At 39.0% G+C, this 9,835-nt stretch overlaps 1 protein-coding gene across 3 annotated transcripts in view; it reads left to right on the forward strand.

The window, feature by feature from the left end:
* LOC127638004 (segment polarity protein dishevelled homolog DVL-2-like) overlaps nucleotides 1-6,624 on the forward strand; it is a 38,245-nt gene extending 31,621 nt beyond the window's left edge. For 2 of the 3 annotated variants that reach the window (XM_052119363.1, XM_052119367.1), the window contains exon 15: nucleotides 2,041-6,624. In XM_052119363.1, the coding sequence (XP_051975323.1) occupies nucleotides 2,041-2,570 (530 nt within the window). In that variant the 3' untranslated portion in view covers nucleotides 2,571-6,624. The remainder of the gene's footprint in view (nucleotides 1-2,040) is intronic. The other variant, XR_007969834.1, reaches the window with a different exon arrangement.
* The last annotated feature ends 3,211 nt before the right edge of the window (nucleotides 6,625-9,835 follow it).

Below are 9,835 nucleotides of genomic sequence, written 5' to 3' on the forward strand. Positions count from 1 at the left end.
TTGGTGATAGTTAAGACTTGCCTTGCTTCTATGGTAATTAAAATGCGCCTTACATAGGCTGAAAATACTTCACAAGTCCCATCTGGGCTTGTTTTGTACATCAAATAATAGTGGTAAGAGGTGCTTTCTCCACCATTTTATCACGGACAGAGAAGCGCTGTTGTGTGTGTTTGTGGTGTGTGCATCAGTGTAATAATTCTGGGCAGACACATTACAAAAGTTCTGCCCTCCCAACAAGTGTTTCCGCTGGTTGCATTAACTGTAAATGTGTTTATCATGATTAAGGAAAATTAACGTGTTAAACTGTTTAAATTGATAGCATACGCTAACGCGTTAATTCTGACAGCTCTATATACACTGGTGGCCAAAAGTTTGGAATAATGTACAGATTTTGCTCTTATGGAAAGAAATTGCTACTTTTATTCCCAAAGTGGCATTCAGCTGATCACAATGTATAGTCAGGACATTAATAACATTAAAATTACTATTACATTTGAAAAAAATGTCAGAACTTCTACTTCAAAGATTTATCATCCAAAAATCCTCCACAGTGTAGCAGTGACAGCTTTGCAGATCCTTGGCATTCTAGCTGTCAGTTTGTCCAGATACTCAGGTGACATTTCACACCACACTTCCTGTAGCACTTGCCATAGATGTGACTGTCTTGTCGGGCACTTCTCACGCACCTTACAGTCTAGCTGATCCCACAAAAGCTCAATGTGGTTAAGATCCATAACACTCTTTTCCAATTATCTGTTGACCAATGTCTGATTCTTTGCCCACTCTAAACTTTTCTATTTGTTTTTCTGTTTCAAAAGTGTCTTTTTTTGTGTGCAATTGTTCCCATAAGTCCTGCACCCCTGAGTCTTCTCTTTACTGTTGTACATGAAACTGGTGTTGAGCGGGTAGAATTCAATGAAGCTGTCAGCGGAGGACATATGAGGCATCTATTCTCAAACTAGAGACCCTGATGTACTTAACCTCTTGTTTAGTTGTACATCTGGTCTTCCACATCTCTTTTTGTCCTTGTTAGAGCCAGTTAATCCTTTATAGTGTACACCTTTGTATGAAATCTTCAGTTTTTTGGCAATTTCTAGCATTATATAGCCTTCATTCCTCAAAACAACAATTGACTAAAGAGTTTCTAGAGAAAGCCGTTTCTTTTTTGCCATTTTTGACCTATTATTGACCTTAAGACCTGCCAGTCTTTTGCATACTGTGACAACTCAAAAACAAACACAAAGACAATGTGAAGCTTCATTTAACATTAACAGCAAAATCTGTACAACTGCACAGAGAATAAAGTGAATGCACAGCTGACTTTGAACTATGTTGAATGCTAAATGCATAACTGGCATTGTGAATATGCTGTTTCTATATCAATGCGTAATGTAGCACAAAATCCTAAATTCTAGAAAAAACTAAAATTGAAAACGTCTCTAGCAAGAAGAACCCAAAACAAAGTAACTAAGGATAGTACGTCACTATACTCGTTATATGCTATTACTCCAGGACTTTATTTCAGGGTTTCTTAAGGTCTTATATAAGTTGATACATTACGTTCACATCACCGCTGGTGGGGTGGTTGCCACAGTTATCCTTGCAGCCTGTATTTTACTTTTTTATTATTTTTGTATAATTCCCTCACACTTTGCTCATTCTGAGCTATTTGGCATGCATCTGGACTGCGAGCTACTTCTAAGACTACAAAGTAAAATTTTAGTTGACAATTTTTTGTTGGTTGGACAACTATCGGTTGACCTTTAGAACAGACCACTTTTGGATGTTGTTCACTATTGTATGGAAAAGAGCTGTGAACAGTTCTAAAATAAAAAAAATGCTCCTCCTGTGTTCCACTGAGTAAAAACAAAAAATTGAATTAAAATGTTTGGGAGCACTTTTCCTTTTACAAAAGACTAAAGGCCGGAACATACTCTATACATGTATATGAATGCAAACATGCCTGACTTTGTCAAAATGCAGTTCATAAATTTTAAAACATTTTAGCATTTACACATTGCTCCTCTGTTTCTTTCACAGGAAGCCATAGCAGTGGTTCAACGCGTAGTGAGGGCGAGCGAAGGCGGAGCAGTAAAGGAGGCGGCAGCACCAGCGGTCGAGATGAAAAATCCCCCATAGGAGGTGGTGGCGCTGACTCCCGATCTGGCAGCGGCAGCGAATCGGAATACTCCGTCCGGAGCAGTCGGAGGCGGGAGCACGGTTCCGCCACACCCAGCGAGCACAGCCTCAGTCTGAGCCAGCGGTCACATCACAGAGTTCAGCCCACCCACCTGGCTCCATATCCTCCAGGTATCCCCATCTCCTACAACCCCATGATGGTCATGATGGTTCCACAGCACCCCCACCCTCATCCAGCCCTGGGTGGCCCCATTCCCACCCTGCCCACTGGGGCCACTCTTCATGCCCTGCCTCCTTCAACACCTGGCGGCCCACCTGGAGCTCCTCCCACCAGGGATCTGGGATCTGTTCCTCCTGAGCTCACCGCATCCAGACAGTCCTTTCATCTGGCCATGGGGAACCCCAGCGAGTTCTTTGTGGACGTTATGTAGTGGGATGAAGGCGAAGGAATGTGGTTGAAATGTGAAATTATTGGCATAGTTCACCTGTAATGAAAAGTCTGTCATTATTTACGCACCCTCAAGTTGTTCCAAACCTGTATGACTTTGTTTTGTGGTGGAACACAAATGGAGATTTTTCCATTGTATGGAAAAAAGATGCAATGAAAGTGAATTTTGAATGAGGGTCTCATTCTGCCTAACATCCACTTTTATGTTGCTTGGAATAAAGAAATGACAGAATTTTCATTTTTTGGTGAACTATCAGTTTTACTGACTGAGACAACAGAGAGCGCAAAAAGCCAAAACAAATCAAGTGTCCCGTGGGTTTTCAAAGGAGTCGGTCTAATTTCCAGAGGACGCTTTTTTAAATGTTTGTTTTTGTAAACTAATCGCAGTCATTTTCTTTTTGCTTGTCCCGTGATTAATTGTATGTACGCTACTTTTACAAATAAACATTCACCGGTACTGCTAACATTACAGATTGAGTATGCTACCAATGAGCTGAATGTCGTGCTTTTGTAATACAAACGGAGCCGAGATTTTGTTTGTTCCAAATCTGGACAAAAACAAGGTACAGTAGAGGTACGGTGATAGGAACTACTCCTTTTTCTGTCTAGTTGTTCAAGCAAATCTGCATATTTGTAAAGTTAATGAAATCTTCCGCATCACTGTATGTAATGCACAATAGTATATGCATGTGGTGATGTGTAATGTACCTTTTTTTTTTACTCACAGGTTGTTCAAACAGGGTGCTTAAAGGGATAGTTCACCCAAAAATGAAAATTCTCTCATCATTTATTCACCCTCATGCAATCCCAGATGTGAAATGACTTTCTATCTTATGCAGAACACAAAGATTTTTAGAAGAATATTTCAGCTCTGTAGGTCCATACAATGCAAGTGAATGGTGACCAAAACTTTTGTAGCTCCAAAAATCCCATAAAAGAAACATTAAAGTAATCCATAAGACTCAGTGGTTTAATCAATGTCTTCTGAAGTGATATGATAGGTGTGGGTGAGAAACAGGTCAATATTAAGTCCTTTTTTTATACTATAAAATCTGCACTTTCACCTTCTTTTGTTTTTTTTGGCGTTTTGCATTCTTAGTGCATATCACCATCTACTGGTGGTCAAAGGTGGAGATTCATAGATTTATAGTATGCATTGTATGGACCTACAGAGCTGAGATATTCTTCTAAAAATCTTTGTGTTCTGCATAAGAAAAAATGTCTGAGATCACATCTGGGATGGCATGAGGGTGAGTAAATGACAGAATGTATTTTTTTTTGGATGTACTTTACCTTTAAGGATACATTATTTTATTGAATAGAAGATAATTTTTGGATTTCGGAGATTTTTGGATTAAGAGTGTGGCCATAGTGTGTATAGACTGTAGTTCAATTTAAACCCTGACCTAGAGTCTTTAGATCAGGATTATTTCTAAGGCACTGACATTTTTTTTTTAATTCTGTTTTTGTTTTGAAGCTTTGTTTTGAGATTACGTTAATTCACACAGCTAGTAAAATAATGAGATTATATCATATAATAGCTTTGAATTTAACTTTATCATATCGCATTTTTTCCCTAAATGTTTGTGAAATATGTTATATTGGCCGTTTCGCTCATAATTGAAGCGTGTACGTTTAGCCATATTGGAAATAGTGGACACTCTTTAGGGTGTTTATTGTTACGGAATCTGAATTCTGCCTCTGGATAAACTAGATCCAAATCTAGTTTTAAACTTTGTATTGTCTTTTGAGTCTCTTGAGACTGGACGGTCGGCTGTTTCTCCTTGTACAACACATTTCTATGAGCTTGTCCCCGAATTTCTTTCTCAGTTGCTCACATTTTTTATTTAGTACGTGTTTTAGTTTAATAGACCTGTTTGGCTGATCTGAGACCAGTTTTGTGTTTTTTTTATTATGATGGTTGGAGTTTGGGAAGGTAGGCCTGGTGTTAGATTAGTATGAGAAGGTAACTTGGAGCCAAATGCCTCAGCTGGAACACATCAACTGACATTTTTGTACTATTAAAAGAATGGGGCGAAATTCGATTTAACATGCAAGCTACTTAATGGTCCAACTTTAAGGAGCAATTAGTTGTTTTGTTTTTTAATTGAGTGGTATGCTTTGGGATGAGCCAAAGGCTAAACTAATATATATATATATATATATACACACACACACACACACACACACCGTTGAAGTCATAAGATTACATACACCTTAGCCAAATACATTTAAACCTGTTTTTTTTTCACAATTCCTGACATTTAATTGTAGAAAATAAATCACTGTCTTGGGTCAGTTAGGATCACTACTTTAATGTGCATTTAAGAGAGATTTCAACTTTTATTTCTTTCATCACATTTCCAGTGGGTCAGAAGTTTACATACATTTTGTTAGTATTTGGTAGCATTGCCTTTAAATTGTTTAACTTGGGTAAAATATTTTGTCTTCCTCCAGCTTCTCACAATAAGTTTCTGGAATTTTGGCCCATTCCTCCAGACAGAACTGGTGTAACTGAGTCAGGTTTGTTGGCCTCCTTGCTCGCTCATGCTTTTTCAGTTCTGCCCACAAATTTTCTATCAGATTAAGGTCAGGGCTTTGTGATGGCCACTCCAATACCTTGACTTTGTTGTCCTTAAGCCATTTTGCCACAACTTTGGAGGTACAGTGCATCCGGAAATTATTCACAGTGCTTCACTTTTGCCACATTTTCTTATGTTACAGCCTTATTCCAAAATGAATTACATTCATTCTTTTCCTCAAAATTCTACAGACAATATCCCATAATGACAACGTGAAAGAAGTTTGTTTGAAATCTTTGCAAATTTATTTAAAAAATTTTTTTAAAAAAAATCACTTTTACAAATATTCACAGCCTTTGCTCAATACTTTGTTGAAGCACATTTGGCACCAATTACAGACTCAAGTCTTTTTGTGTATGATGCTACAAGCTTGGCACACCTATTTTTAGGCAGTTTCTCCCATTCTTCTTTGCAGGACCGCTCAAGCTCCATCAGGTTGGATGGGGAGCATCTGCACAGCCATTTTCAGATCTCTCCAGAGATGTTCAATTGGGTTCAAGTCTGGGCTCTGGCTGGGCCACTCAAGGACATTCACTGAGTTGTCCCGTAGCCACTCCTTTGTTATCTTGGCTGTGTGCTTAGGGTCGTTGTCCTGTTGGAAGATGAACCTTTGCCCCAGTTTGAGGTCCAGAGCGCTCTGGAGCAGGTTTTCATCAAGGATGTCTCTGTACATTGCTGCATTCATCTTTCCCTCAATCCTGACTAGTCTCACAGTTCCTGCCACTGAAAAACATCCCCACAGCATGATGCTGCCACCACCATGCTTGGGAAATTGATTTGCACTTTTCGCACCTACGAACTACGTTCATTTCTAGGAGACCGAATGCGCCATCTTCCTGAGCGGTATGATGGCTGCTTGGTCCCATTGTGTTTATACTTGCATACTATAGTTTGTACAGATGAACTTGGTTCAGGCATTTGGAAATTGCTCCCAAGGATGAACCAGACTTGTGGAGGTCTTGGCTGATTTATTTTGATTTTCCCATGATGTCAAGCAAAGAGGCACTGAGTTTGAAGGTAGGCCTTAAAATACATCCACAGATACACCTCAAATTCAGTACACCTCCTATCAGAAGCTAATTGTCTAAAGGCTTGACATAATTTTCTGGAATTTTCCAAGCTGCTTAAAGGCACAGTTAACTTAGTGTATGTAAACATCTGACCCACTGAAATTGTGATTTCATCAATTAAAATTGAAATAATCTTTCTGTAAACAATTGTTGTAAACATTACTCATGTTATGCACAAAGTAGATGTCCTAAATGACTTGCCAAAACTATAGTTTGCTAATATTAAATCTGGAGTGGAGTGGTTAAAAAATTACTTTTTTATGACTTCAACCTAAATGTATGTAAACGTCTGACTTCAGCTCCGTGTGTGTGTGTGTGTGTGTGTGTGTGTGTGTGTGTGTGTGTGTGTGTGTGTGTATATATATATATATATATACACACACACTTACCATCTTCTCCTGGCAATCACGGATTCATTTAATTAAGTTGTCATGATCCATCCAGGATCATTTTACACTCCTAGGACTGGTAGATTGTATTAATGTGAGCTAATGTACAAACAGGAATCATTGTAATAATGACTGTAGGTTTATAATATAGGTTTATACTGTAGACCTTACATCGACGCATTTCTACCTACTTTATTTTTGACTAACTTTTTTTATATGTATAAATCATTATTGTAACATTTTGAAATCTAAATAAAGGTGCTATATGAAGAGAAAATGTATCTTATTTAATTCTGTGAATGATGATAAAGCTTTGTCATTGGTGGTGTCACGAAGGTAAATACAGGTAAATTGGGACACTTTTTGCCATTCAACACAAGGACACAATAAATGTTATTAAAGTTAGCATAAATTAAAGGCAGAACAACAAATACTACAATAATATATACTGAGGAGGCACATTTTTGGCTCATACTATTTTGTCAAAAAACTATAGTCCAATACCGATATTTTACATTTACTCACCTTATTTTCTTTTAATAGATCACTGTTTTGCTTTGGTATTAAGCTTAATCATGCTTAAATTTAGGAGAGCCACAAGTAAAGATTATTCTCCTAAATTTAACGACTTTGTACCACTTCCCCTGGGGTTGTCTCTGTGTTTTTTTTTATGAGATTAGTGTGGCCGGTTAGTGGCGAGAACACGTCAAAGGAATTCTTTTGCAACCTATCAACCTCTGTACTTTGTGACGCGAGAGGTGGTCTCCACAAGGGACCAGGGTGAAGTGCTTGACTTTTAGATTCACCTCCGGTCTGAGCTCCTCCCCCTCCGGAACTACCGTTGCCAAGGATACGGGCACTGCCTCCATGGTTTTTGTAGGTTGAGGTGGTAAAACTGATGTGCCCCGTCCCTATCTGTACGCACTACCTCATAATTGACTTCCCCAACTCGCTGTGTGACCTATAAGGGCCCTTGCCACTTTGCGAGTAATTTTGAGCTCAATATTAGCAGTAATATAAGTGTCCAATTAACTATAATTAAATCAGACAAATTTGCTGGGAATAAAATGCCTAAATACTTAATGCCCTGTTTGGGCCACTGGAAGGTGCCCGGCTGGAAAGCCGTTACTGGGCAGTATGTTGTCAGAGCCAAAGCTTTGGATTTAGGGCAATTGACTCTGTATTTTGAGAATTTAGGAAAGGAATTAATAATTCTATAATGCAAGGCATTGAAAAATTAAATCTGCATAAAGCAAAAAGTTTATATGCCACACCTCCCGCCTCCACCCCTGGAAAATCATCTTCCCTTCTTAATGCGGCTGCTAATGGTTCCAGGGACAATAATGTGGAAAGAGCGCAACCCTGCCGGGTGCCCCTATCCAGAGTAAAATAATCTGAAATTAATCAATTTGTTTGTACCGCCGCTACCAGGTGTCTATAAAGTAACTTAATCCATCAAATAAAAGCATTCCTGAACCCGTATATTTCCAAAATCTTAAAAAGATTATCCTATTCTATCGTATCAAAGGCCTTTTCGGCAAGTGAGATGGCCTCGACTAGCGTCTGATCATTCGCCACTGACCACATGATATTAATGAAATCCCTAATGTTATCAGAAGAGCTGAGGCCGACTCAAAGTATGGCTGTCTTGCCCTGAATAGCCAAAACTCCACCTTCCGTGACAAAATAGTATTATATCTGTATTTCAGTCGGGTCAGTTCTCTGAGGCCATCAGACGACATCCAGTGCTTCAGCTCTGCCTTGGTACTTTTAACATTCCCTTCCAACTCTACAAGTTCCCGTGCTTTGGATTGTTTGATGAATGAGGCATACTGTATGATCCGACCCCTAAGAACCACCTTAAGTGCTTCCCAAGCCTCCCAAGCCAAGTCCATTTCAGCCTTTGGCATTTGATGGAATTTAGGGTGTTGCAAAAGGGATACATTAAAGCGCCAACTATATGATTTCCTTTTCACCATATGTGGCAAACACCTCTAAACTCACCAGGGCGTGATCTCAGACTAAAATGTTTCCAATTGAGCAATCAACAACAGATGAAATGAGGGACTTGGATATATGGATATATATATATATATATATTTTAAATCTATTGTAGAATAAATCTTATGAACTGATGAAAGAAATTTATAGTCCCTACCAGAAGGGTTCAAAAGTCTCCAAAAATCTGTAAGACCAATATTTTACACCTCCTGTGAAGCGTCACACTTTTGCTTAACTATGATCAAGGAATGAGTCCATCAAAAGATTATCCTTCCACTATTATATCAAGTGGGGTGCCAGCGGCTTGCAACATCCCTTCTAGATCTATAAAATGTCCTGATCATCAGCGTTAGGTGCGTAAATATTAGCCAAAATCAACCTTTGCCCCTGAATTTCAGCTAAAACAATAATGAATCTTCCTAATTTATCTTTAATCTGTTTGGGACATTTGAATTGTAGATGTTTACTTATCAGTGTAATGACTCCCCTGTTCTTAATTGAGCCAGCACTAAAGAAAATATGTCCACCCCATATCTTCCCAAATTGTTCAGCTTCCTGCAGGGAAAGATGTGTTTCTTGAAGAAACACTATATCATAGTGCAGCAGTCAAACCCCGAACTTCCCCCAGGAAAAAAAAACAGAAAAAGGAAAAACGTGCACGACAGCACCAACTGGCATCCATCCCTCTAAACTCAAACAGTCCATGTATGCCTACGAGAGCCCCCACAACACTTATGCTGTTGGATTGCTCGAGTCCGGTGTTTCTATACAAATTTTGTGAGACAGAATTACACAACAGAAAATAATCTATAAAACAAACTCCAGGCAATATGAGGCAGATGCACAAAGAATGTGTAGATTAATCTGCATAACTGTTCCGAAGGTGTGTTCCTCGACAAACAAGCTCCAGCCGCTAGCAGAACCAGAACAAAAAGAAAAAGGCTGTTCGGTTTTCTGCGGGCAGTCAAACTAATGTTCAGTAAGCCGGCCCGTTCGGCCATTACATGAGTGGAACAGATTCCCTAATCACGCTAATGATTTGCAAGAAATATTCCACAAAACAAACTCCAGCCAATAGGAGGCATAAGCACAAAGAACGTGCAGGTACATCCACAAACTGTTCCGAAGGAGTGCTGCTACACAAAACAAACTCAACACAACCAGAACCAACACAAAAAGAAACAATGAAGGTGCACTGTTTCCTCA

Source organism: Xyrauchen texanus, chromosome 4 (genome assembly GCF_025860055.1).
Source record: "Xyrauchen texanus isolate HMW12.3.18 chromosome 4, RBS_HiC_50CHRs, whole genome shotgun sequence".
NCBI lineage: Eukaryota > Metazoa > Chordata > Actinopteri > Cypriniformes > Catostomidae > Xyrauchen > Xyrauchen texanus.